General features: G+C 57.7%; 1 protein-coding gene and 1 long non-coding RNA gene across 3 annotated transcripts; one reads left to right on the top strand and one right to left on the bottom strand.

The window, feature by feature from the left end:
• Positions 1-127: 127 nt before the first annotated feature.
• Positions 128-22641, top strand: PPP5C (protein phosphatase 5 catalytic subunit). Of its 2 annotated transcripts, XM_040252479.1 has the most exons (13): positions 128-2242; positions 8163-8404; positions 14130-14277; positions 14945-15066; positions 17063-17128; positions 17419-17517; positions 18361-18466; positions 19990-20132; positions 20236-20323; positions 20737-20777; positions 20874-21052; positions 21902-21983; positions 22127-22641. In XM_040252479.1, the coding sequence occupies exons 1-13, from the start codon at positions 2122-2124 to the stop codon at positions 22187-22189; spliced, it is 1500 nt and encodes a 499-aa protein (XP_040108413.1). In that variant the 5' UTR covers positions 128-2121; the 3' UTR covers positions 22190-22641. The 2 variants fall into 2 exon arrangements, with proteins under 2 accessions (XP_040108413.1, XP_040108412.1); XM_040252478.1 differs by having other exon boundaries at positions 1974-2242; positions 20737-21052.
• On the bottom strand, positions 21105-24433 carry LOC120872257. The gene is made up of 2 exons (XR_005723209.1): positions 22994-24433; positions 21105-21599 (listed from the first exon to the last, which is right to left on the bottom strand). It is a non-coding gene; the product is annotated as an uncharacterized LOC120872257 (long non-coding RNA).
• Positions 24434-25998: the final 1565 nt, after the last annotated feature.

Below are 25998 nucleotides of genomic sequence, written 5' to 3'. Positions count from 1 at the left end.
GGTGTCCATTTGTGATTCTGCGTGTGACACTGTTCCTTCATAGGTCATGTAACATCATGTGTCTGCTGATGTTTTCGTTCTGTGTGGGTCGCTGTGGCATAATTCTGTGAACCTGTGTATGGGGAGGGCTGTAATTCCTCCTCCGTGTATTAGTGTCTGGGTGAAATGATTCAGCCTTATGTATGTTTCTCATTACGTTGGATTTCTGTGTTCCTGAGTGTAGGAGGCATTGTGATTTTTTTTTTTTTTGTACTTGTGTGTTGTCTGTGTTGTGATTCTGGATGCACATATAGGAGTTTGACACTACAGTTCTGTGTACTGGTGTTTATCTGTGTGACATGATTCTCTGTACTTGACTGTGCATGTGTGTATATACATGAAAGAGAGATTGTATGTCTAGAGACTCATGTGTACATGGGTGTGCCTGACCTGCCATGTCACCGTCATAACTCCTCTCCTATGTTCCACAAAAGAATCTTTTCAAAGGAAGAAAACCACTTTTAAGCTTCAACACTTGCTGTGCCCTCTGCCTTTCTCCCTTCCCTCCCTCCTCACTTGGTTATCTCCTATTTATACTTTAGATCTTCGTTCAGACATCCCCTCCTCCAAGAAGTCTTCCTTGCCTACTCCTGCTGGTTAAGGTCCTCCCATAACCTCCTGAGGCTGCCCACTCTCCCCAAGCCCCACCCCAACCATCAACTCTAGGTACTCTGTCCCACTTTGAGTACTTATAATGGAAAGGATATAAAAAGTACTGTGTGTTAGGCTTCCTGTCACTTTACATATATGTTATCAAACTCTCCTGTAATCCTAAACAACAGGCAGTTATCATCTCCATTTTGCAGAAGATGAAACTGAGGTTCAGAGAAGATGATCACTTGGCCAAGGTCACACAGCAGGAAAGGGCTGAGCTGTATTCGAATTCAAGATTCAGATCCATTACAGCATCCCTCGCCCTCAAAACAATCAAAAATCTAACCGATAGGGTAGGCTCTGAAACATAGAGAGAGAGTAGGGTAAGAATGAAAGGCACAGGAAGGAATAAGGTGGGACAGGTTCATGTTCTGGCTCTGTGACTTTCTTATTGTATGACCTTGGGCAAGTGCATTGCCCTCTACCAATCTCAGTGTCCTTATCTGTAAAATGGAGGTGATACTAGCTTGTAGCTTCTCAGGTGACTGTTGGCTGTGCTAGGGTCTCATTGCCAGGACAAGAAGCTTTGAGGGTGGGATAGCTCGTGCTATCCCCAGGAGGGGACCTGGAGCAGAGCCTTAAAGAATTTAGTGTTATACTTTAGCATTGAGTAGTGGCTGTGGGCTTGGTAAAGGTTGCCCGGAAGGGTGTACAGTGAATGGGGATTGGGGATAGGAGTGGCATCTGGAAATGTTGCCTAAGGCTAGACTATTCAGGGTCTTCTAGCTCATCAGAAAAAGTCTCGGTTTTCTCCTAACAGCACTGAGGAGCCATGGAAGGTTGCTGAGTGAGGGGTGAGAACGGAGAAAGGAGATGGTGCAACAAACTTCTGAGTCTAGGGGATCCAGGGTACCTTTAGTTAATAACTTAGAAACTCTGACCCTTTCTTCTGTCGGTTTGAGAAACTGCCCATTTTCCAGAGAGGGATAAGTGAGGCCCTGAAGAGGATGAGAAGATTTGTTCAAGGTCACACAGGTACTTGACAATAGGGCTAGACACCCCCCGGCTCGGGTTCCGCGTCAGGGACAGTACTGTCACAAAGAAAAGCCACACCCACCAGCAGCGTTCGCAAACCACCTACCATCCGGAGATGACGGCAGGGAGAGCCCACTCTAAGACCCCGAGAAACTTCTGTGGCTCGGAACACGGAACTTTGGGACCCAGGACCACGCCGGGCCTTTTTGCCCGCGCGCCCCTTTTCGCCTTCCTCATTGGCTCATTCTAGGGCGCCGTCGGAGGCCGTCTGGTCACCTTGTCCTCCGCGCGCTCTATGGCGAAAGGGCCCTGCGCAGGCGCGCGAAGGGAGCTTTCGGGGCCCGCGCTTTACGACACTTGTGCAGCAGCGGCAGCGGCAAGTCGGCACTCCTTCGCGACGATTCGGCCGGGTGCCGCTGGAGGCCGTTGCCAGGGTGGGGGTCGCTTTGCGGCATGGCGATGGCGGAGGGCGAGCGGACTGAGTGTGCTGAGCCCCCCCGGGACGAGCCCCCGGCTGATGGCGCTCTGAAGAGGGCAGAGGAGCTCAAGACGCAGGCCAACGACTACTTCAAAGGTGCGCCCGCCCTGGAGGGAGCGAGGGAGGGTGGAGAGCAGCCCCAAGTCAAGGGGTGCCGGGCCCGCGCGGAACCATGGCAACGCGGAGCGGCAGCCTGGGCGCGGGGCAGGCACTACCAAGTGACCGGGCGTGGGGAGGGCGAGGATGGCGCTACCAAGGGGCAACAGAGGGGGCTCCGGAGAGAAGGGGTGATACCTGGAAGTGGCGAGCGGAGCGGGTGCTAAGTGGGGAGACTGAGGAGGGCGCTTCCAAGTGTGAAACAGGAGGGGGACCGGAATGGGAGCACCACCAAATGTGAGACCCCAGAGGTGTGAGCTTATGGCGCGACCTGAAGAGGGTGCTACCAGGTCGTGACATGGGGCGGAGGAGTGATGGCGCTACCAAGTGGGGAGACTCCAACTGGAGGGGCACCAAGTGGGGAGACTCCAAGTGGGGAGACTCCAAGTGGAGGGGCACCAGGTTGGGGGAAGGGGGCAACTGTCCCGGTAGAGCAGGCGATCGTGGGAATGGGAAATAGATCATTAGATGGGAGGGCCAGGAAGGAGGAGATTTGAGGTTACTCCAGGAGAGGGAAGGTTCTGGGGGTAGAGGTGAGGCAATCCAAGACTAGTATGACTTAGGTTCTTAGGAAAGTAGGATGTGGGCGCACCCATTCATTCATTGATTCGGTCCGTTTATTGAGCATCCGCTGCGTGCTAAGGACTGTGCTTGACTTTAGGTACACAGCAGCAGATGACACAGATGTGGCCCTGGCCCTAGGTAGTTTGTAATTTAGCAGGAGAATCAGACATTGAGCAAACACACAGAGAAATAATAAAGTACTTAGAAGCTATGATGAGCGCTTTGGAAAAACCCCAACAGAGACATAGAGAATAAGGGTTGGAGGCCACGACCTTAGAGAGGTTGGTCAGGGAAAGCCTTACTGAGGAAAAGGCATTTAAGTTTCAGAGGACAATTGGGAAGGAGTGTCCCAGGTGGGTGGTGCTGCCTGTGCAAAGGCCCTGAGGTTGGAAATGAAAGGAGATTGGCTGGCTTGGCTGGAACTTTAACAAGTTAGCAGGGAAACAGATACAAGATAAGCTTAGGACAGGGGCAGGTTATCGTAGGGTTTCATAATTTACTGCACAGACCAGTTCGGATTTAACTTGAGTCTCCCAGAGGAGCTCTTGAGTGGAGAGATGGACCAGTCTGGAACTCTCTAGTGAGGAATTTGGGCAAGATCAGCCTCTGAGTGGACTGGAACAGCCTATGGGAATGGAGGAGGTCACCTTGGAAGAGAAGGGGCTTAGGGTAGAACCTCAAGGAATTGTAGTGGTTAGAACTGAAGAGGCTGCGTTGGAGTGGTCCTTGAGGTGGAAGGGAAAATCAAGAAAGCTGAGAGAAAGGAGTGCTTCTGGAAGGAGGGAATGTGCCTGAGATGGGATGCTGCAAAAGCCAGCACCGAGCATTGATTGTTGGATTTGGCTCGTAACGTGTTGGTGGTAGCCTTGACCCAAGCAGTTTCTAGGGGATGATGGGGCTGGTAGCCAGAGGGGAGGGCGCTGAAGAGTGAATGGGAAATGAGGAAGTGGAGACAGCCAGTGTTGACAGGGGTTTTGAGAATTTTGTTTCTGATGGGGAGTGGAGAAATTGGAGGTGGGGGGTGCTGCTTTTGTTTTTTAAAGAGCGGAAGAGACTAAGACTATAGACCAATAGAGCTGATCCTGCAGGAGAGAGAGGAGGCCCACAGCAGAGGGCCCTGGAGGCAGGGCGCGGCATGGGAGGGATCTCCCCCATGGGAGCCTTAGCGGAGAGCTAGCCTCTGGTGGGAAGGTCAGGTCAGACCGGAGCAGTGAGAAGGAGGTGGGACTGGTGAGAGGCGAGGCTGGAGGCGGGTCAGGGAGTGTGGATGTCATCGCAAGGGTGGCAGGAAGCCATGGGACGTTTGAAGAGAGGAGCAACATAGGCTGCTTAGCGATGGAAGGGGATCCCCAGTGGCCTTGCAGAGACCGGACCCAAGGACAAGGCTGGAGACCCGGAAAGATGGTGGACAGGTGAGTGGTGCCCACTGGGCCGGAGAGACAGAAACAGACTCAAGAAGTGTTTCAGAGGGAGAATGATAGCGGTCACCTGGAGAGAGGGAACCCCAGGAGGGAAGAGCGGGATGCCAGAGGCCCAGAGGTGAGCCGAGCACTGAGGAAGTGAGCGGGGCTGGAGCCTGAGAGGCCAGAGTTGATGGTGAGGCTGTAGGGGGAGCCTGAGCGTCCCGCCTGGGGACTCTGAGGAGGCAGGAAAAGGACGGGATTGGGTTTACGGCTTTAGGAAGACCCCTCTGGAGGTGAAGGACGGGGGGCTGAAAGAGCTTGGGGGAGGCTGAGGCAGGACCCTGGACAGGAGAGGATGAAGGCCAGACCAGGCAGAGACAGGCAGTCGGGATGGATGTGAAAGAAGAGATTTGAGAGACTTTGTGGAGGTTGACCTGACAGAACAAGGTGACTGTCCAGCTTTGAGGGTTGCCGGATTAGGTGTCCCTGCCAGGGCCCAGTCTCCAGCTTGGGGCAGTGTGGAAGGTGAGACTGCCCCTGAAGTGGGGCTTGAGAAGAACGGCAAGCATGGGGGCAGATGCTGAGATGAGGGGAGAATTCTGGGAAACAATGGGCCTTCCGGAGGGGCTCCTTGCCCCGCCAGGACCTGGGTTCTGAGCTCTGGGAGGCCTGAGACTGGGCAGGTAGCCAGCGGTGCTGGCACTGAGCTGGAATGGAGGGGGATGCCCCTCCTGGCCCAAGCCCCTTGCTGTCTGGCAGGCAGCTGTAGGCACAGAGCCCCATTCCCCGGGCCCAGGGGAATAGCAATAAAAAGATTAATTACAGCTCGCATTAATTGAGCCCCCGCGGGGGCCAGGTACATCACTTTGTCTAATCCTCCCTGGGCGCTGGGAGGCAGGCAGGAGCGGCCCTGTTTGTTTTATAGAGGAAGCTGAGGCTCCGAGAAGTGAAACCACTTGCTCAAGGTCAGAGTGTGCGAGCAGCACGGCCCGGATATCCCCCTTCCTCACCACGTGCCTGGCTCCCACATTCAGAGTCCTTACCCGCAGCCCTACCTGGAGCCGTCCTGGCCCCGGGGTGGTGAGCGGGGAGACGAAGGGCCCCCAGGGGCTTGCAGGACCCTAGCTGGTTGACCCCTGGGAACTCAGGCCTGATCCAGAGGCCCCGGGGGGGAAGAGCCTGGTCCCTCGTGTCATTCACCCCTCTTCCCCTCTCTCTGAGCCTTATCGCCCCCCACCACCTTCTGTATAAAGAGAGGGGTTCCGTTTAACCCCGAAGGAGGCCCCTGAGTCCAAGACTTCACGCGAAGGCTGCCCGGGTTCAAATCTTGTTTCTTTGTCTTAGCTGCTGTGTGACCCCTGGGAAGACCTTAACTTCTCTGTGCCTCACTTTCTCCTCTCTAAAATGGGGCCTCCCTTGAGGGTTAAGTGCACTCATATTTGTAGAGCAGGGCTGGGATCTCCTGTCGGATAGCTGTGTGAAGCCCAGGCCCCTCCCGTTTCCTCTTTTCTAGTCTCTTCTCCCCTCCAGTGAGTCGTTCAGTGAGTTCTTTTACGAGCATCTGCTGATCGCTTTCTCGGCTGTAGCCACATTTCATCTGGGAGTTCCTTTAACCCTCACAGCCAGCCCATGAGGCGGGACAGGTTGTGCTTCCCACATTTAAGATGAGCAAGCTGAGGTTCAGAGAGGGGAGGCTGTCAGTCTAGGGTCTCATGGTCGGGATCCTCAGAGCCTGATGTCAGGCTCCCCACCCCGTGCCCAGAGGTAGACGGCAGGCACGCTGGCCGCCGGCCTCTGGAATCTGGCCAGGAGGCTGGAAGGAGTCCTCGAAGGTGTTGGCATTCCAGGGAGGGTCGGTCAGACTCGGCTGCCTCATTCTGCCCAGGCATGTTTCTGGGAAGTCCTGGGCCTGCCCTCCAGGGCTCACGGTCCTGGGGAGACACACCCATCACCTAACGGTGACTGCCCAGAGAGGGAGGCCTGGGAGAGCAGAGTCTCGGGGCGGGGGCCGCCCAGAAAGGTGCCTGACCCCGCCTGGGTGTCAAGGAAGGCTTCTCAAAGGAGGTGACATCCGAGCCATTTGAAAGATTGCCAGACATTCACCTGCGGAAGGAATCGTTATATTGTTCCTGGCACCTCCCAGCACCTGGCTTCCTTCTCTACTGCTGGTGCGTCCGTCTTTCTCTTTCTTTCCTACCTTCCTTCTTTCATTCATTCAGGAACCACTCATGGACCCGGGAGTCCTCTTCCATTCTTTTCTCCCGACTCCTCCTCCTCCAAGTCTCAGCCCCGGCATCCCCTCTGGGTGGCCCCAGCCACAACACTGCGGGTGTCACGGTCTGGGGGGCGGTGATCTATGTGTGGTGTGTCCGTCCCACCCTCCAACTGGACCGTGAGTCCCTGGACAGCAGGGTGGGGGGCTGCTGTGTCCTCAGACAGGGCCAGGGTTCAGAGTGAGACAGACAGTGCCCCTGCCCTTACAGGACTTAAGTTCACATTGGGAGGCTGGGCAATAAGCAAACACAACAAAGGAAGGTCCTGTTTTCTCAGATGCCTCTGGGGAAAAGAACAGTGGGAGTTAGGGCAGGAGTTCTCACTTTAGGCTCAGGGTCAGGAGGACTCTCTGAAACTTTAGCCCAGAGTGGGTACGTAAGTTGCCCCGGGATACACAGCTCACTAGGAGTAGAGCAGGGATGGGGCCCAGGCTGCCTGCCCCCATGTCCGTGTCTGCCCCATGCCGGTCTCCCCCAGAGGCCACCTGGTACGGAGGACGAACGTGGGAGCCCATGGCACTTGGCCTGATTCGGAATCCCTGTCTGCCACTTGCCTGGTGACGTGGTTTCCCTCTTAGAGCCTCATCCGGAAAATGGGGCTAACACAGCCGTCCTTGGGGTGCCATGAGGGACCTGTGCAGGGACCTGTGTGCCAAGAGCCCCCCGAGGCACCTGGCACCTCACGTCCCCCCAGGTTGGGCTCTCCCCCTGCCTTCCGTCTCCTGCCTGTTGAACAGCCACGTGGGCCAAGACAGCTCTGCAGATAGAGACTGAGCGTCTGACCTTGAACAAGACCTCTGTGGCCTGCTGTAGGGGGAGCACCAGACGGTGCTTGTGCCATGGGGATGTGCAGATGCCCGGGTCAAGGTGGAACGTGCAGGGCACGGCTCATTTCAAAGAAAATGGACTTTTCCCCTTGGCCAGATGTCACGTCCTGTCGCTGCACCCTGCTCTGGCTGTGGACTTTGGGATGCGTCCTGCCAGCCCCCTGCCCTCACCTCCCACCCTCCCCAGGCTCAGCCCGCCCCAAACACACCACCCTCTCGCTGGTCCTAGAACTTCGTGCTCTCCTCCCCAGTGCTTTTGCACCTGCTGTTCCTTCTGTGGGGAAGGCTATCCGTCTGGTCTGGTTTATTGCTTCCTTTGAGTCTCTGATGTGTCGCCTTCCTGAGACCTAAGTAGGTCCCTTTTCTGTCCCCACTTCCTGTTTTACTGGAACCCCTCTTTGGGCTTGTATACTTGTTTTGGGTCTCAGGGCAGACTCAGAGTTGCTGATTACCATCTCAGGGCTGGCACTCACTAACATACCCTCTCCGGGGCACATTCAGAAGACCCTCCGGAAGTCCTGGAGGAAGTGTGGCCCAGCTGGGGCCTTGAGGGGCGACGGTTGGGTGGGCAGGTATGTGGAAGTGATTTAGGGAGTTAGGGATTTGGGCTTGTGCTAGGGTGGGACAAGTCAGGAAGGGGAGCGGGCTGGAGAGTTGTTTCTGAGCTCCATTCTGGGCCTGAGTTTCTCCATCTGTAAGTGAGGGGATGGGGCAGTCTCCAGCCTAGGACCCCTGCTGGCTGGGGGTGGCATCCTTGCCTCATACCCTACCCCCCCTTCCTGCATCTTCACAGCCAAGGACTACGAGAACGCCATCAAGTTCTACAGCCAGGCCATCGAGCTGAACCCCAGCAATGCCATCTACTATGGCAACCGCAGCCTGGCCTACCTGCGCACCGAGTGCTACGGCTATGCGCTGGCCGACGCCACGCGGGCCATCGAGATGGACAAGAAGTACATCAAGGGCTACTACCGCCGGGCCGCCAGCAACATGGCGCTGGGCAAGTTCCGGGCCGCCCTGCGTGACTATGAGACGGTGAGCCGGGCCTGAACCAGGCTGGTGTTGAGGGCCAGGCGGGGTGGGCTGGGGCCTCCTGGTGCTTGGCCAGACCTGACGGGCAAGGCGTGAGGAGGCTGTGCTCACGTTTACTCACCGCTCGCTCATCCAGCACACGCCAGCTGGGTTCACAGCCCAGCTCTGCCCTCACTGCCTGGTGACCTTGGGCGAGTCACCTGGCCTCTCTGTGAGTTCTTCCCTGTATCCATGAAATGGGGCAAAGACCTGCCTCTTGGGGTTGCCGTGAAGAATAAATGAGCCTCTGCTTTTCGGGCATTTAGAATAGCACCTAGCACGTAGTCAGCACATGTAATTAACTATTCTGATTATTGTTGTTATTACCATTGGTGAACAAGAAGCACACAGCCCTTCTGGTGGAGCTTATAATTTGGAGGAGGGCAAAAAATGAACCTGGCATTGGGAGGGCAAACAATCATTGCAGGTGAGGATGTGGGCCTGGGAGAAAGAGAATAGGGCGAGATGCTGTAGAGGGACAGCACATGGGGGTGTGTTTTGATGAGGTGATGAGGGAGGGGACCCAGAGGACAGCAGGGATCGGCCAGGTCACTCGCTCATCCACCGCTCCCGCTGCTGTCGCTGCTCTGGTCGTGATAGTGGGAAGGCCTCACAGAGCATGCCTGTGTGCCAGGCTTGTCCTCTCCCCTTCACGTCAGCCACCTGAGTGACTTGTGTGGCAGCCCTGTGAGGTGGGACCTATGGTTACCCCCATTGTACAGATGGGGAGACTGAGGCCCAGGAGGCTCAAGGCACCCGCCCACCTGCATGCAGCAGGCGAACGGCAGAGCTGGGGTCTAAACGCAGGCAGCCCAGCCTCTGGCCGGCGTCTTCCCCCATCCAGAGAATAGCTCCTTGAGAGCGGGGGTTCTCTTTGTTCTGGGACGCTCCCTGGGATGGTGGTTGGCATCCAGCAGGGGCTTAGGGTTTGTTGAATGAATGATTGTCTTGCCCCCCTTACACGTGCACACAGCCTCACTGCCTCCTTTCATTTCCTCCGTCACACGCTCTGAGCAGCTTCTGTTGTGTCAGGTGGGACAACGCGGGAGGCCGAGAGCCACGGGCTGTGGTTGAAGGGGGCAGGTCAGATGGCCGGGGTGGGCTGCTGCCGCTGGCCCAGAGAGGAGGGCGGCCTTCAGTGCAGGTTCGCACTGAACCCCAGGCCAGGGCACCCGTGGCAAGGCAGGGTAGGGCAGAGGAAGGGAGGAGGAGATAATTTAGACCCCGGGAGGCGGGATGGAGGCGGGAGCTGCAGAGCGGGGTCCTGACAAGCTTGGGATCCCTGGCTGTTGTCCAGCTGGTCCCCTGCCTGGGCCCGGGGTGTCCTCGTTTGGCGGTGGTGCCGAGAGGTGTGGCCACCTCCTGGGTGGCTGTCAGGCGCTGCTAAAGTGGTGTGAGAACAGGTCACGGGGCCTGGAGGGCTCAGTAATGAGTAACTCAGGAGGGCAGTTGGGGTGGGTTGGGATAGGTCTCCAAAGTGGGGGAGGGGCTAGGGAAAGAAGGGAGGGGGGCAGAAGATGAGAGGAGCCCCAACTGCAGATCTGCACGGGGTCTTCCCTCCTGGGTTGCAGGGCCGTCTCCCCAAGGCCCAGAATGGAGGTTTTCCCGCTGCTCTGACCCAGCCTGGGGCCTCGCAGTGTGTACTCCTGGAGTCTGAGATGGTCACTTCCAGCCATCTCGCGGGCATACATAGCTTTATCCCAGGCCTTGCAGGATTCTTAGGGGTGGGTCACGACCGCTTTCCCTGTGGGGTCTCTTCCAGCAGCCCTGGGGACCCCCTGCATGAGCCTGAGGTCCTTGCCTGCCTGGACCATCCGCCTGCCTGCAGGCTGTCCTTTCTGACACGTTTCATCAGACTCCGGGTGCAGGGCAGAGGGGCCAGCCTGGGGCGGCTCCCCATGCAGTCTCTACTCCAGAGCCGTTGTATGGTGACACACTAGGGATTCGCGGAGGCTGGGCCCAGACCCCTCTTCAGTCATGGCACCTCTGGAGGCAGAACCAAGACGCGACCTTGGTTAGACGGCATTGCATGGCCTGGCCCTCAGGTGAAGGGCCTTTCCTTTCTCAGCCTCAGTTTCCTCGTCTGCACGCTCACTGCGGGCCCGGCTCTGTTGTGAGCGCTTTACATGCTTTGTACATGAAGGAAAACGGATTCACTGTTTTACAGCACGGAAACTGAGGTCTAGAGAGACGATGTCCCTCCTCCAAGGTCGCCCAGCAGAGACGAGAGACGTGAACCCAGAGTCCATGCTTGTAACGCTCAGTGGGGTGATTGAGACCAGCGCTTCTGTCTTCATCAGATAGACCAGAGAAGACAGCAGTTCAGTTTGGAGCAAGTACACACGTGTGTGTGTGTGTGTGTGCATATTTTTCATTTATGTGAATACGGGTGTGTATTAGGTGTGAATTCTTACCTTGAGTGATGGTCTCCAGTTCTGCAGGTCACTTGTGCAGGGGCTGGATTCACCGGCTCCATGGTCAGAATGCCAGGCCGTGAGCTGTGTAGCTCTGAGCGCTTTGGCTCTCTTGCCTCAGTGGCCTTGTGAGGACTCAGTGGAGTAGGGCCCCCACTCGGGGCACTTTCTGGGTGTGCTTTCTCCTGGGGGTGTCTGGGAAGAGCCCACGGCACCCCAGGAAGGGCTGTGTGCAGATACAGGGCCTTGTTAGGGGATGGGGGTTCGGGGGTGTCTCCACTCTGCTCTGCCTCAGGAGCTGATCACCCCTCTCCAGGTCCGTGTTGAATCCCCCCACCAATGCCTCTCCCTCCATCTCCAAGTTCATTCTTTCATGGGGACCCTGGCTCCAGGATTCCTCGCCCCTTTAAGGGTCCTCTTCTCACAAGATTCCACCTGTGTTCTCTCCTGTCTGCAGCTGGAGCTCAGACAGTCACGAGGGCGCAGGCTGGGTCTGGGGGACCTTCTGTACTCCCCACCTGCCCTGGGACTTTCTGGGTTTGGAGGGTTTGCAGTCGCATGTGGTGCCTCTGGAGGTTTTACTGCAGAAACAGGAGTGAGCCACCCAGACTTCCTGAGGACGTCCCGTTGCATGGAGCGTGTGCTCTGGATCACCTTCCTGAACTCCAGAGAGTTCCCCTTTCCCAGATACACGCCGGCCCCGTGGCATTATGTTGGGGTCACGAGCCATTGTTACCATTTCATCGGTCTGAGTCCCTGGACTTACTGCCCGGGAATACTCGCAGCTGAAACCACTTTGTAAAAACAACTGTTTATTCTGAGAGCATTGTGGTTTCACGTGCAGGTATAAGGAGTAAGGCAGAGACCCCACCACCCCACTGTTCCCCAGTGACATGCCTGGCATCACTGTCACAGGATGCTGACGGGACACAACCCAGACCCCACTTACTGTGAGATCCCTCTTTTTAAACAGAAGTCCAGCATTCAGTTCTGAGCCAACAAGCCTCGGGGCCTCCCCCAACTGCAAGGCCTGGAGGCAGACCTGGAGGCCTGGCCCCAGAGCCTACTCTTAAGACCCAGACCTGCAGCGTGTTTCTGGAAGGCGTATCGGGCGCTGAGGGGACCGTGGCAGTAGGTGGGGAGGGGTCCCGTCCCAGCGTGTGCGGTGGAAGCAGGATCTTCAGCAGGGAGAGAACGGAATCCTGGCTTCCTGGGTCAGTGACTTCTCCTCTCCCAGCCTCAGTTTCCCTGTCCATCCATGAGGTGCAGCTCTGATGACATCACAGAGAGCTGCTCTGAGGAGAAAGTGAGCAAGGTCATTGCTTACAGCCTCAGGCACAGAGAAAGCTTAGCTGTGCGCTGTTACTGCTCCATTCCTTTGTTCCCGGGGTCATCAGTGTTTGCTTCTGGCCCACACCCCAGCCCGCAAGCTCTCTGAAAAGAGGGCGCTGGCCCAGTGGGGCATCCGCCCACTCGGGGCGCTCCTTACACCTGGGACACAGCCTCAGCCCTGCCCTCGCGGCCATGGCCACCTTCCGCTGGGGAGGTAGACCTGTCTCCTGCGGTGCTCAGGGCTGGGGCGGGGTGGTGGGGGGGAGCCCAGGGCCCTGTGGAAGCTCGGAGCGGGTGCCTGACCCAGCCTGGGAGATGGGAGAGGGCAGGGGTGGGGGGCGGAGACTTGGAGGAGGAGGAGGCAGGGCTGGAGAGTCACTGAGGGTGGACGTGAGGTGTTCTGGGCCAGGGGTGTACCAGCCTGCAGCTGAGAGGGGGCCGGCACATTTGGGGACTTCTGGCTTTGGTCTGGCTGGTTTGCGCTGGGCAAGCAGGGAACACAGAGGGCTGGGTGGGCCCTCGTGGGCCAGGCGGAGTGGTTTGGACTTCATCCTGGGCCGTGGACTCCTAACCTCCGCTTGTTGGGAAGGACTCCAGGAACTGTCTGGGGCTGCCTCTCTCCCAAGCCTTGTGCCACACCCCGCCGCAGGTGGAGGCACCTGGCAGGGCGCCTTGGCCCAAGCCTGTCCCGACCCGCTTCCTGCCACCCAGCCTGGTCTGCATGCCCGTTCTCGGGGCTGAGCCACACTGACCCTCGGGGCTCATCAGCAAACACCTTTGCCCCAGCTTCTGACGCACTCAGCCAGGCTTTCCTCCAGGGTGCATTCGCTGCCTGGCACCCCTGTTTTCTGTGCCCTGGCACAGGGCTGTGGGAGCCCACTCCTGGGGAGGCCAACATGGGGGGCAGGTCAGGCAGGGTCCACTGATAATTACAGGAACAGTTACAGGTAACTGAGGCTCAGAGGGGTGAATTCATTTTCCCAAGGTCACCCAACACGTAAGTGGCAGAGCTGGGGTCTGAATGCAGCCCCCACTTCCTCTGGACTTGGGGGATCAGAGTCTGTAGGAAGCGAGACAGAAGGTAGGGGGAGGGGAGGGGACGGGCTCCTCTTCCTGAGACCTGAGTGTGTCCCACGGCCAAGCGCCCAGTGCTTTCTGCATACAGTCCTGTGTCATGGACACAGCAGCCTGTGAAAGGGGCCATGGGTGGCCTGCGCTGCTGCACGCCCTTCATAAGTGTTTGCTTGTTCCGTCCTCCCAGCAGCCTTGGGGTTCATGCTCTGTCCCCTCCACCTTCCTCAGGAGGGAACCAAAGGAACTCACTGGTCCTGGGTCTACCCAGGGCCCGAGGGTGACGCCGGGCGCCTGACCACCAGGTGCCAGCGGCTGCCCGCAGAGCTCGGGCTGCACGCCAGGCCCGTGCTGGTTCCTGATCCTCCCCAACAGCCTGTCACCTCCCCCACCTCATAGATGAGACAACTGCGACTCCGTGTCATCCAGCCAGTCATTGCCTCTTTGGTTGAGTCGGGCTGTAAATCATGACTTCGGATCCAGCCCATGGGGACCTCTCAGCCCCTCTGGTTCCAGCGATGAAGCTGGAGCAGGGCCAGTTTTATTTTGATGATGGTTAGAGCTGCGGTGTATTAAGGAGCATCTGAATGGGTTAATACGTTTTCCCTCCTGGCAGCCCTGTGTGGGCAGCTGTCGCGCCCAGTTTGGGGACACAGAAACCAAGACCTAGAGGGGAAGCGAGTCCAAGCTTGCACCCCTCACTCGTCCACGGGGCTGGGTGCTCTGCTCAGTGTCCCTGGAGCCCCAGGCCAGGCCAGCCAAGGGCAGTCATGGTGCCCCTGCCTCCCAATGACCCCTCTGCCCTGTGCCTCGCCTGGGTGCTGATGCCTCTTTCCTTCCTTCTGTCCTCTCTTGCCCACCTTGCATACCAGGTGGTGAAGGTAAAGCCCCATGACAAGGATGCCAAGATGAAATACCAGGAGTGCAACAAGATCGTGAAGCAGAAGGCCTTCGAGCGGGCCATTGCGGGCGACGAGCACAAGCGCTCCGTTGTGGACTCGCTTGACATCGAGAGCATGAGTGAGTCGGGCTGGGTGCCCCGCTGTGCCTGGCCCAGGGCGTCCTCGTCCTCACCCAGGCCCTGCGCAGCCACGCGTGCTGGGCGCCTCTGGTCCCTGTGGCCCCCGCTCTGTCTGTGCTCCTGGAGACCCCGCTGTCCAGCCTGGGGGCTGGAGGTCCCGGGTGCGGGCGAGCTTCCTTGCTGCATCCATCCCGCAGTTGCACCGCCCGTCACGGGCCTGATTTGTCCCTAGGTCCTCTGGGTGCTCAGAGGCGTCTGTCATACATTCCATGGATGACTGTTGGGTTCCTACTGGATGCCGCCATTGTGGGCAATGGGGATACAGCTGTGACCCACACAGCCCCTGCCCCCTGGAGCGGGTGTCCTAGTGGGGAGAGAGGACTGATAGTCAGTTCACGTGTTAAATGCTAGTGGATCAAGTCTGGGGGAGAGGCTGCCAGAGAGGGGGCGCCCCGTAGGCGGGAGGTCAGGGAGAGGGCCTGTGAGCCTGCCTGAGCAGAAGGGGCCAGCCGTGAGAGGCCCCGGCTGGGGAGCGGAGTCTTCACCCCGTCCCCTCTCAACCTGTGTGTCTAGCGCCGAGCCTGCCCCGTGCCTGGGGGCCAGGCCCCACTTCCCATCCTGACAGTGGCCGCAGCCCCTGACTCTCCTCCCCTCTTCACACGCCAGCCATCGAGGATGAATACAGTGGGCCCAAGCTGGAGGACGGCAGGGTGACAATCACCTTCATGAAGGAGCTCATGCAGTGGTACAAGGACCAGAAGAAGCTGCACCGGAAGTGTGCCTACCAGGTAGCGCCCGCCAGAGCCCGGAACCCGGGGTAGCATCAGGGCGCTGACCCAGCCTGAACCCTCAGGGGCGTGGGAGCAGGGCGGTCCCGCCGGCTGGTGCTTGCTGAGCCCACGGTGTGCTGGGCACCCTGCAGATGAATTCTTCATCTCCAGCATTTCCATCGGTTACTTTTTTAATAGCTTTCGTCTCTCGGCCCCATATGTTCATGCATGTCATTTACCTTTTCTGTGAGATCCTTCAACACATTTTCCACACAGTTATTTTAAAGTCTCTGTCTAGATCTCCCACCATCTGGGTCATCTCTGGGTCTGCTTCCGTTTGTCTGCTCTTCCCATCTTAGCGCTTTTTTCTCGTGGGCCAGACACTTTGTGTAGAAGCACAGTAGCGATGGAGACAGATACCTCTCCTGCAGACACGGGCAGGCCCTGCTTCTGTTGGGCTGCCACAGTGAGGGGCTGTGTCCGTCCCCTTTGCAGTTCAGGGGCAGCTCGAGTTGGAGCTGCCTTCAGATATGTCCAGAGGGGAGCCAGGACTCCCCGGGGGCGGGGCTCGGCATCTCCACCCTGGCGGAATCCCAGGGATGCCTGCGCGCTCTCAGGTCTCCAGCTCATGGAGCTGTAGGAAAGCGCTCTGATGTTCAGCCCTGCCGGCGGCCGCTGGGCTGTCTGAGGGGCTCTCTGCTCTCAGTCTCGCCCCCACTTTTGTGCTTCAGGTGGCTCCTGTCCACCACGTCGCCTCGCGCCTTCTGTGCGGCCATGGGAGAGAAGACGCAGGCTTGGGCAGAGGCCTCTGCCACGGGCCCCCCCAGGCTCTGTCACGCCCACTCCCCTCTCAGCCTGGCCCTCCTGCTGCACCACCAGCTGTGGGGGCACAGCCACCGTCGCTCTCCCAGGGAAGAGCTGGTCGCCTCACTGTCTTGGAGTTTGACTCATTTAGGTTTCTTTGAGTCCTCACTCTCAGATGTTTCAGGGTGTTCTTTGTTTTTTCTTTTTTCTTCTTGTTTCTTGGCTTGTTTCCATCATTAGGGCAAGAGTGACAGTCTTTTGTAACTTTCTACATTCTGACCGGAAGTGGATACCTCCTGCTTTTCTTTGTTAGCACTGTTTTCCCAACTTTTCACTTAGTGAGTTGTTAAACCTACAGAAAAGTCAGAAGACCAGCACGGTTACCATCCATAGCCCCTTCACTTGGTCACCAGTTATTAAGGTGTTGACACTTTCACTTTATCTTTCTGTGTATATGCATGTGTATACACACAGTATTTTTTTTTTTCCTTCTTCCTGGACCATTTGAGAATAAGTTGCACCATAACCTGTGTCCCCTAACAACAGGACATTCTCCTGCATGACTGTAGTCATTCCCACCTTGGGAATTCGGTGGCGATAGAATACCACTGACTGAAGCAGACGGGCTGCAGGCCGGCCGCTGCTGCAGACACACCTGGTGCGCACAGTGCTGCCGCATCCGTCTTCAGTCCGTGAGGACTAGTACTGATAGTTTAGCTTTCCCCAGTTTTTTCCCCCAAACATCCTTTTTAGCTGTTCTTTTTTTTTTTTTAATCCAGAATCCATTAAGGGATCAATGATTGCATATGGTCTGCTGTTTTACTTTTTTGTTCGTTTAGAGCAGCCTCATGCCTTATGGGGAGATTTTCGTGACTTTGACACTTCGATGTTTGCAAGCCAGCTATTCTATTAAACGTTCTGTATCTGGATTCATCCCACGTGGTTCTGCCTGATGCTGATTGTTTTAAGAGAAACGGAGAATCTGGGTTTTCCCGTGAAATAGTCCTGATGTTTTAATGCCGCATAGCCCACTCAGGTCACAGGCTCTGTTCCCAGTGGGCACGTGCTCGGCCGGGCCTCCCCTGCCCCTCCCTCCCCTCTCCCCTCCCCTCCACCCAGCAGCATCTCCTGGCCAGTCTGGTCTCCCCGGGGGCGGGGTGGGGGGCTGGCCCTCCAGCTGGCCTCGCTCACAGCCTGCCCTTCCTTCCAGATTCTAGTACAGGTCAAAGAGGTCCTCTCCAAGCTGAGCACGCTCGTGGAGACCACGCTCAAAGAGGTGCGCGCTGGGGGTGGTGTGCGGGTGGGCGGGCGGCTCCCTGGCTGGGGAGGGGCCATGGAGCTCAGAAACTCACAACCCCCCCACCAACCTCCTCCCCCTCCGCTGGCTTGGTCTCCCTTCCTCCCGTCCTGTGTCTCTCCTGTCCCTCTCCTCCCCTCTGCGTCTCGTGCTCCCCGCCTGTGTCTGTTGCATGGTTCTTCTTGGTCCACTGTGACCTCTCACCCCTCTGCCCCCTCCCCACGTCTCTCTCTGGGCCCCTCCCTCTCCGGCGGCCTCTTTTCTTCCAGACAGAGAAGATTACAGTGTGTGGGGACACCCACGGCCAGTTCTATGACCTCCTCAACATATTTGAGCTCAATGGTTTACCCTCGGAGACCAACCCCTACGTATCCTTCCTCAGAAGGGCCAGCCCTGCTCCCCGGCCTCTCCTCTGGGTGTGGAGTATGGGAGGGAGAGGACTTCCTGCCCAAACCTGAGAAGGGAGAGGCCTGATGAGTGCCCCGGCCCCGAGCCGGGGTGGAACAGCCACCGGCCTTGCTATCTGGGCTCCAGGGCCAGACAGGCCCGGGCTGGTGCACGCCTGCTGTGACCTGGGCACGAGACCAGTGCATCTGAGCCCCGGCTTCTCCTCATCTTGGAACGGGGCTGGATGTGTGTGCTGCTGCAGAGCGCGTACGTGAGGGTGGGCAACCCTGCCCGCGCCTGGCTTTCCTCTTGGCCGTGCCCTTTTCTGGCTGTGTGACTCGGGCAGGTCTCTTCACCTCTTAGTTCCTCAGGTTCGTCGTTTGTAAAATGGATCTGCCTCATCGGGCTACTGAGAGGGGTAGCGTGTTCATACCTATGACAGGCTTGGGGGCCCCGGCCCTCATTGTATAAGTATTTGCTCATGTTAGGATAATTGTTCCATGAATGGCCACTGAGCGGGGCTACTAGGCCCATGTCCCGATTGCCCTGTGGCTTTGGACCTGTACTGTGGGGGAGAGCTGAAGCCGGCTAACCGCCTAGGGTCTCTCCCTCCGCCGTCAGTTTCCCTAAGAAGCAGGTGAGACTGGGGACCTTGGTACCTCCTGAGGCTCAGAGAGGCCAAACCACTGGGCCAGACCCAACAAGTGAGGAGAGCCCAGGTGCCCCGAGCCCTGCTGGCGTTCTTGGCCCCAGGGTGGAGCCAACAGGAGCGGGGTTGGAGGGGCTAGGGGGAGCACTCCCCCTTGTTTTCCTTAGCAGGGCAGATATTTAATGGCGACTTTGTGGACCGCGGCTCCTTCTCCGTAGAAGTGATCCTCACCCTTTTTGGCTTTAAGCTCCTGTACCCAGATCACTTTCACTTACTTCGAGGTGAGCTGGGGGGTCAGCATGGGGCCGGGGGGGTCAGTATGGGGCCTGGGGTCAGCGCGGGGCCCTGGGCAGGGCATGTGCGGGATGGCGACTACAGGCGTGTTTGTTTTGTGCCTTCACTGAGGCCATGCACAGGGCCGCCCTGTCAAGTTGGGTAGGCTGGCCACTGGGCACCAGCATGGTGTTAGTGGAACTCTGTGGGCCCCAGGGAGGACTTTGGTCATGGGAGGCCTCTGAGCAGAGGAGGGTCAGGGGCCGTCTCTGGTATTAATAGAACCTTGTGGGCCTCCGTATGGGGAACAGACAAGGGCTAAGAGAGGGAGCAGGGAGACTGGTGGTAGCTGGACCCAGGTGGGAACAGTGGTTGGCTGGGGGTCGCTTCTGGAGTAGAGACTGAGTGTCTGCTGGTGGGCTGGATGCAGATGTGAGAGAAGGAAGGGGTTGCAGGGGGGCACTCCCAGGTTTTGCCTGGAGCATCTGGAGAGCTGCAGCTGCCACTGAGAAACTTGAGGGGTGTCGGGAAGAGCAGAGTATAGGCTGGAAGCTGGGGAGCTTGGATCTGGATGTGGCTGTGATGCGGAGAGGAGGTGTCTAGGTGGCCTCCAGGAGCTATAAAGTGGGGGTTCCTCAGCGTACGTGTGGCATTGGGCTGGGCCAGCTCACCAGGGAGTGAGGACCAAGGGGGAGACCCTGCCTGCCGAGAGGGGGGGTCAGTGCGGAGGAGATGTGGCCAGGAGCGGAGGAGAAGCAGGACGGAGTGGGGGCAGGGGCTGGGCTGGGGGCTCTGCGACGCACGAGGTGCTCCAGTGGCGGAGACTCCACACTTGCAATGCTGAGGACCCAGGTTCAATCCCTGGTCAGGGGACAGCCGTGCTGATGCCCCCCGGGTTCACGCCCAGGTTCAAGGAGTTCTCGCAGTGCTCCTGGCACGTGGCACAGATCCCACGAATGCCTACTGCGGGCTTCCTTGGAGGAGGCGGCAAAGAGCTGGACTCGAATAGTCCAGACTCGGCAGCTGTGGGGGGCCTGGCCGCTCCCTGGCCTCCCCTGGCCCCAGAGGGAAGAGGATGGTTTCTGGTGGGAAGGTAGATGCCCAGGCATGGGACAGCCCCACAGCAGGCACTGCAGGGGTGCCTTTCTTCCGCTCCAAGACCCCCCCCCCGCCGCCTTCCTTGATGCTTCTAGCATAAGTGTGGCTGGTCCTTCAAGAAGGAATCTGAGTCTCATGGGGACAAGGGATGTGCCTCTCCTCACTTAGGGCTGAACCCGTGGTGATCAGGGCCGGCCTGGGCCTTGTGACCACACACCCGTGAATCTTCTCAGCCCGTCTGCCCCTCTAGACAGGACTGAGAACAGCGTCTCCACCTCGCGGGGTTTCTGGGAAGGACCCGCGAGCTGCTGCGTGCATGCCACTGGCTGGGGCTGCCGGGCGGTCCTCCTCGGCCTTGGCTGGGGTCTGAGCTGGAGGGCGCCCCGCCCAGCGGCAGGGTGCTGAGGTTTCATTTCATGCTGCTGTTGGCCAGGCAACCATGAGACGGACAACATGAACCAGATCTATGGCTTTGAGGGGGAGGTGAAGGCCAAGTACACAGCCCAGATGTACGAGCTCTTCAGTGAGGTGTTCGAGTGGCTCCCGCTGGCCCAGTGCATCAATGGCAAAGTGCTGGTGAGGCAGGCTCCCCAACCCGGCCACCACACGAGGCTGCGAGGCAGAGGGTGGGGTGTGGCCGGCCCCTCCCCTTACACTGCTGTCCCCGCCTGAACCCCAGATCATGCACGGGGGCTTGTTCAGCGAAGACGGCGTCACCCTGGACGACATCAGGAAGATCGAGCGGAGTCGGCAGCCCCCAGATTCAGGTGACCGGGTGGCCGGGGACAGCCTCACCTTCCTCTCCTGCATGTTGGGTCCGTGCACCTCCCTTGTGGGGCGGCGCTGGCCAGGGAGTAGGAGTGTCTGCAGCGGTCATTTATTTAACTCCCTCCAGGGACCTCCCGGGCAGTCCAGTGGTTCGGACTCCATGCTTCCACTGCAGAGGGCTGGATTCCATCCCTGGTCGGGAATGAGAATCCGGCGTGCTGCGAGATGCAGCGGGGGAAAAAAAAAAAAATACTCCTTCCAGCTTTGGGGGTCATACAGATTGAATGGGGTTTGGCGGGGAGGTCGGTGGGGAGGCCTGTGGTGGCCCAGAACCCCGCCTCACGTGCCCCGTGCCCTCCATGGAGGGCGGCATCCTGGCCCAGCCCCCGACGCTCGTCTCTCTCCCCTCCAGGTCCCATGTGCGACCTGCTCTGGTCGGACCCGCAGCCGCAGGTCAGTCTGCCCGGGGCTGTGGTTGGCAAGTGCGGGCTGTGGGCAGGGCGGACAGGGCGGAGGGGAGTAGACACCCTGAGCTGCATGTCTCCCCAGAACGGGCGCTCGGTCAGCAAGCGGGGCGTGAGCTGCCAGTTCGGGCCCGACGTCACCAAGGCCTTCCTGGAGGAGAACAAGCTGGACTACATCATCCGCAGCCACGAGGTCAAGGCCGAGGGCTACGAGGTGGCGCACGGCGGCCGCTGCGTCACCGTCTTCTCTGCCCCCAACTACTGGTGCGTCCTCACCCCTGCCCGCCGGGCCGCTCTTCCCAGCCCACTGGTTTTCTTTTTTTTTTTTTAACTTTTCATGATAGAGAATTCCAGAGATACATCAGATACTGTAATGAACACCCACATACTCGTCACCCAGGTTCAACAATTACTGACTCACCCCACCCCCACCCCCACCGTGGGCTCTTAGGAAGCTAACCCCAGGCATCCTGTCTTCCACCCGGTGATGGCCCAGGGCATTGCTGAAGGAAGGAATTCTTCTGTACACAACTGTGATAACCACTGTCAGTCCTTCAGGTCGCCTGAACCCCGCCAGAGTTCCCTTTCCCCACGTAGCCTTCCTCAGTGTCTCTTTCCAGTTGATTGCTTCCAAGAAGGATCCAGACGCGGACCACGTTTTCAGTTTCCTGGTCTTCGAGTTCCCCGTCCGTCTTGCCCTCCGCTTTGCTAGTGTTTGGTTCAAGAAGCCAGAGTCTCCCATGCTCTGGGCGAGCCGAGACCGAGTCCATCCCAGCTGGCCGGTCACCACGCTCCTCTGTGCCCGTGTTGCCTGGTAGAGCCAGGGCGCGGTTGGCTCGGGGACCGTGTTTTGGCCTGAGCCCTGCCTCCACCCTGCCCCTGCTGGCACTGCTCCCCGGGCCTGCTCCTCCCAGCGCCCGGCCCCCGCAAAGCTCTCCCCTTCATCCCTGTTCCTCTGTCTGGGCTCCCAGGGCCCCTCTCCACCTCGATTCCTCTCTCCTGACATCTGTGTCCCTGTCTCTCTGTCCGGGACCCTTCTCCCTGCCCCTTCGTCCCCCAGCCCCTCCCAGCCTCTTAACTGACCACACGGCCCCTCTGCCCTTGTCCCCGCAGCGACCAGATGGGGAACAAAGCCGCCTACATCCACCTCCGGGGCTCTGACCTGCGGCCCCAGTTCCACCAGTTCACAGCAGTGGTGAGTCCGCCCCCCAGCCTGGGCCAGAGGGGAGGGCTGTTCCCCAGGGAGGTGGGGGGACTGGTTTCTGCCTCTGGGGCTTCAAGCCCCAGCCTTGCTGCTGGCCTGTTTCTGTGTCTGACCCTGTGCCTCTGGTTTCGCAGCCTCACCCCGACGTCAAGCCCATGGCCTACGCCAGCACGCTGCTGCAGTTAGGGATGATGTGAGGCCCACGTGGCAGGGCCCTGCTCCCCATCGACCCCAGGCCCGGTCCAGGGCAACGTTGGACCCCCTTTTACTTTGTAAAGTTTGTATTTATTCCCCTTTAGGTTTGCAGAGGGGGTGGGGGGCTGGCCAGATGGTCTGCTCCCCCAACAAAGAAGAAGGTGGAGAGGCTGAGGGTGGGGCGCCGACCGGGCATTCTGGAGGAAGGCCGGCACAGCGGTGGGGGGGCGGGGCCCAGAGGCTTCCCCGCCCTCCTTACTTGCATGGCCCCTCCCCTGCTAAAGCAATAGGGCCCCGCCATAGGAAGACCCCGGAAGGAGGGTCGTCAGGGAGGCCTCACCTGCACCCCCCTCCTGGCAGCCCCAGGGTGGGGCTTGGCTGGGGTGCACCCCCTTCCCCAGCTATTTTATGTCTGTAATTAAATATGTTAAAATAAAGTCATTATTGTAAGTCAGCTCGTCTCGAACGGTGGGGCCTTAGGAGCTGCTGGCATTGGGGTGACCACTTCATTAGGGGACCTGGAGGGATGCGGGGGGCCCATGAAGTCCTATCCCCTCGCCTCTCATCTCCCTGGAGCTGGATAGGCCCGTCCTGGGGCCACCTGGCCAAGCAGCCCCTGTGACTGCTGTCCTAGCAGGCTCCTGGGGGCGAGTTTTGCCGCCTGGGACAGAGAACCCCATCCACAGTTCACGTGTGGGCAGGAGCCCCGACCCCTTACCCCGCATCAGCAAGTGTTCACTGAGGCTGCTCAGATCAGCCTTGCCTTTGCCCGACCCCTCTCAGGGAAGGCCAGCCTCAGTTCTCACCTCATACAACGAAGCAGATGTCTCCCCACGCCAAAGGAGACTGGAGGTGTTTTCTGCCCCTTTGCCTTTTATTCTCCGTTGGCAGTTAATAGTGAATCCCATCTATATTTCAGTTTTTAAGTCTGAGCTCTAAATGAGGCTACTTCAGTCCTGATTCCGTGGGGCATTCAGAATAGCCCTGCGGGTCGGTCTGCTTCTCCAGAGCCAGCCGGGTGGCTGTGAACCAGTGGGCGGGAGGCCCTCCCTGGGGGAGCGCGCTGTCTTGAGGAAAATAAGCACAAAGTTCCCATGCGCCGATTGCGTTTGCTCCTCAGTCCCGAGGGCCCTCTGGATCTGCAGGTGGAATTCCAGGCAGTGAGATGCCACAGGGGGCCCTCTTGCCACTCCAAGCGTCCCCAGTCCCACCTTTGTGTTGAACTGTTTGCTAGAACTCAAGCAGAACTCAAAAGAGCTGTTCTATGCATGCTTACAGTTTATCACAGCAAGAAAAGAAAAAAATCAGGAGAGAGAAGAGACACATGGGCAGAGAGAGAGCAGGCGTGGGCTTCTGGTGTCTCTGCCAGGGGAGTCGGACAGCGCTGACTTCTCCCAGCAACAAGGTGACGACAGGGAAGGCCGCCTGGGCCTTGGTTCTCAGGGTCTTGACTGCAGTTGGTCATGTGGCTGACCTTAATCTCCAGAGAGATTAACTGATGCTGTGGGGCCCAGGGTCCCCAGCATAGATCTTGGGAAAGTATAGGCCACCCAGAGGGGAAAAAAAAGACCCTCATAAGGGAAGATGTTCCTCGGACTTAGAGGGCCCCCTTGACCAGACCTTCCTTTGATCAAGATCAATCCTTTGTCGCACTGCAAACCCTGAAGCTCACTGGCTCTAAACACAAGGATATATCCATCTTTCTCTTTTCCATGGGTCGACAAGGCCGGGCCACACAGTTCTCCCTCGAGCTCTTCTGGCAGCTGTGGTCATTGGCCTCGGGCTGGACTCGCCAGAAGACTGGCCTGGCTGGTGGTCCAGGTGGGCTCACCCCAGTGCCTGGTAGCTAGGAACTCACTGGAGCGCGCACATCCAGCTGCCCTGTGGCTCGGGCTGCTCACGATGCAGCGGCCGGGGCCTGCCAAGGAGCTCCCAGAACCTCATGACCTGGTCTCAGAAGTCCCCATGCGTCCCTTCCCTCACATGGTGTCTGTGGAGCAAGTCGCTTAGGCCAACCCAGATGTAAGGGCCCGGGCAACAGATGACAAACCACCCCAGGGCACTGCCTGCCGCACAGGGCCTCACCAAGACCCGTGCTAACGGCACTTTCAGAGGAAGCTTTTTATTTTTGTTGCTTATTTTTTGAAACACTTAAAAGTTTATTCGTTTTTATTTTTTGGCTGTGCTGGGTCTTCGTTACTGCACACAGGCCTTCTCTAGTTGCGGCGATCCAGGCCTACTCTCTAGTTGCGGCTCCTCTAGTTGCGGTGCATGAGCTTCTCATTGTGGCGGCTTCTCTTCTTGCTTCTCGGGTGCCTGGGTTTCTGTAGTTGCGGCCGCCAGGCTCAATAGTTGTGGCACCTGGGCTTAGTTGCTCTGAGGCATGTGGGATTTTCCAGGATCAGGGATCGAACCACTGTCTCCTACATTGGCTGCTGCTGCTGCTGCTAAGTCACTTCAGTCGTGTCCGACTCTGTGCGACCCCATAGACGGCAGCCCACCAGGCTCCCCCATCCCTGGGATTCTCCAGGCAACAACACTGGAGTGGGTTGCCATTTCCTTCTCCGATGCATGAAAGTGAAAAGTGAAAGTGAGGTCGCTCAGTCCTATCCAACTCTTGGCGACCCCATGGACCTCATCCTACCAGGCTCCTCCGTCCATAGAATTTTCCAGGTAAGAGTACTGGAGCCTACGTTGGCAGGCCGACTCTTCACCACTGTGCCACTAGGGAGCCCTAGAGCAAGTTTCTAAATCTCACTTTATTTCTTTCTTTGTTTTTATGCTGACCATTTTTTAAAGTCCTTATTGAATTTGTTACAATGTTGTTTCTGTTTTAAGTTTTGCTTTTCTGGCCTTGAGCCATGTGGGGTCTTAGTTCCCCAGCTGGAAACCAGACCCACACCCCCTGCTTCGGAAGGTGAAGTTTTAACCACCGTACCTCCAGGGAAGTCCCCTTAAATTTCTTTCTTTCTCTTTCTCCTTAAATTTCTGATTAAAAGTAAATTTATGGGTTGGTCCCAAGATGCTTAACATTAACTTGAAGCCCAGAGATGCCATTATTCCTATAGGAAGAGGCCCGTAGCTAGCATTTAACTTGTCAACCGTTGGATTTGGCCTTTTCTTTTAAGAATGAATCAATTCTGGATTGCATCCTGCTGGCAGTATCCTCTTAAGATACTGATGGTTTCTGTTTTTTAACTTAGTATTTGGAGACAACTTTAAACAGAGGTACTATTTGGAAACAACTTTAAATAGAGAAAGTTGCCCAAAAGGTCCAAAGAACTCCAGGTCCAAAGAACTCCCTGTGTATGGGTCAGCTGGATTCACGTGTTACAAAACATTTTGTTCCATTTGCTCTCACTGCATTGGGGTGTGGGCATTTTGTGTCTGTGCACACACACATACATACTTTTTTCCTGAGTCCTTTGTAAGTCGCATAGCATACATCACAATACTTTACATATTTCTTTGTGTTTTTCCTAAGATTCAGGCTGCCCTCACATAAGGGCCCTACAGTTACCCACTAGTAAATTTAACATTGCTACACTATTTGTATTTGACTTTTATTCCAGTTGTATCCGTTGGCCCAATCGATAATGCCCTGGGTTAGGGACTTCCCTGATGGTCCCGTGGTTACGAATCCGCCTTCCAATACAAGGTAGGTGGATTCGATTGCTGGTCCGGGCACTAAGATCCCATGTGCCTCGGGGCAACTGATCCCAGCTAGAGAGAAGCCTGCCTGCCTCAGCAAGGATTCCAGGGGCCACAGTGAAGACCCAACAGAGCCAAATAAATAATTTTTGAATGCCCT

The sequence above is a fragment of the Oryx dammah genome, unplaced genomic scaffold (assembly GCF_014754425.2).
Source record: "Oryx dammah isolate SB20612 unplaced genomic scaffold, SCBI_Odam_1.1 HiC_scaffold_13, whole genome shotgun sequence".
Taxonomy (NCBI): domain Eukaryota; kingdom Metazoa; phylum Chordata; class Mammalia; order Artiodactyla; family Bovidae; genus Oryx; species Oryx dammah.
Note: the sequence above shows the minus strand (reverse complement) of the source record. Positions and strands in the feature narration are given on the sequence as shown.

Bases quoted from the DNA above. Each gene is read 5' to 3' on its own strand.
- PPP5C (XM_040252478.1), top strand. From the start codon at position 2,122: ATGGCGATGGCGGAGGGCGAGCGGACTGAGTGTGCTGAGCCCCCCCGG. The intron at 17,129-17,418 runs GTGCGCGCTGGG...CTTTTCTTCCAG, and splicing joins TGGAGACCACGCTCAAAGAG to ACAGAGAAGATTACAGTGTG. The intron at 20,133-20,235 runs GTGAGGCAGGCT...CCTGAACCCCAG, and splicing joins GCATCAATGGCAAAGTGCTG to ATCATGCACGGGGGCTTGTT.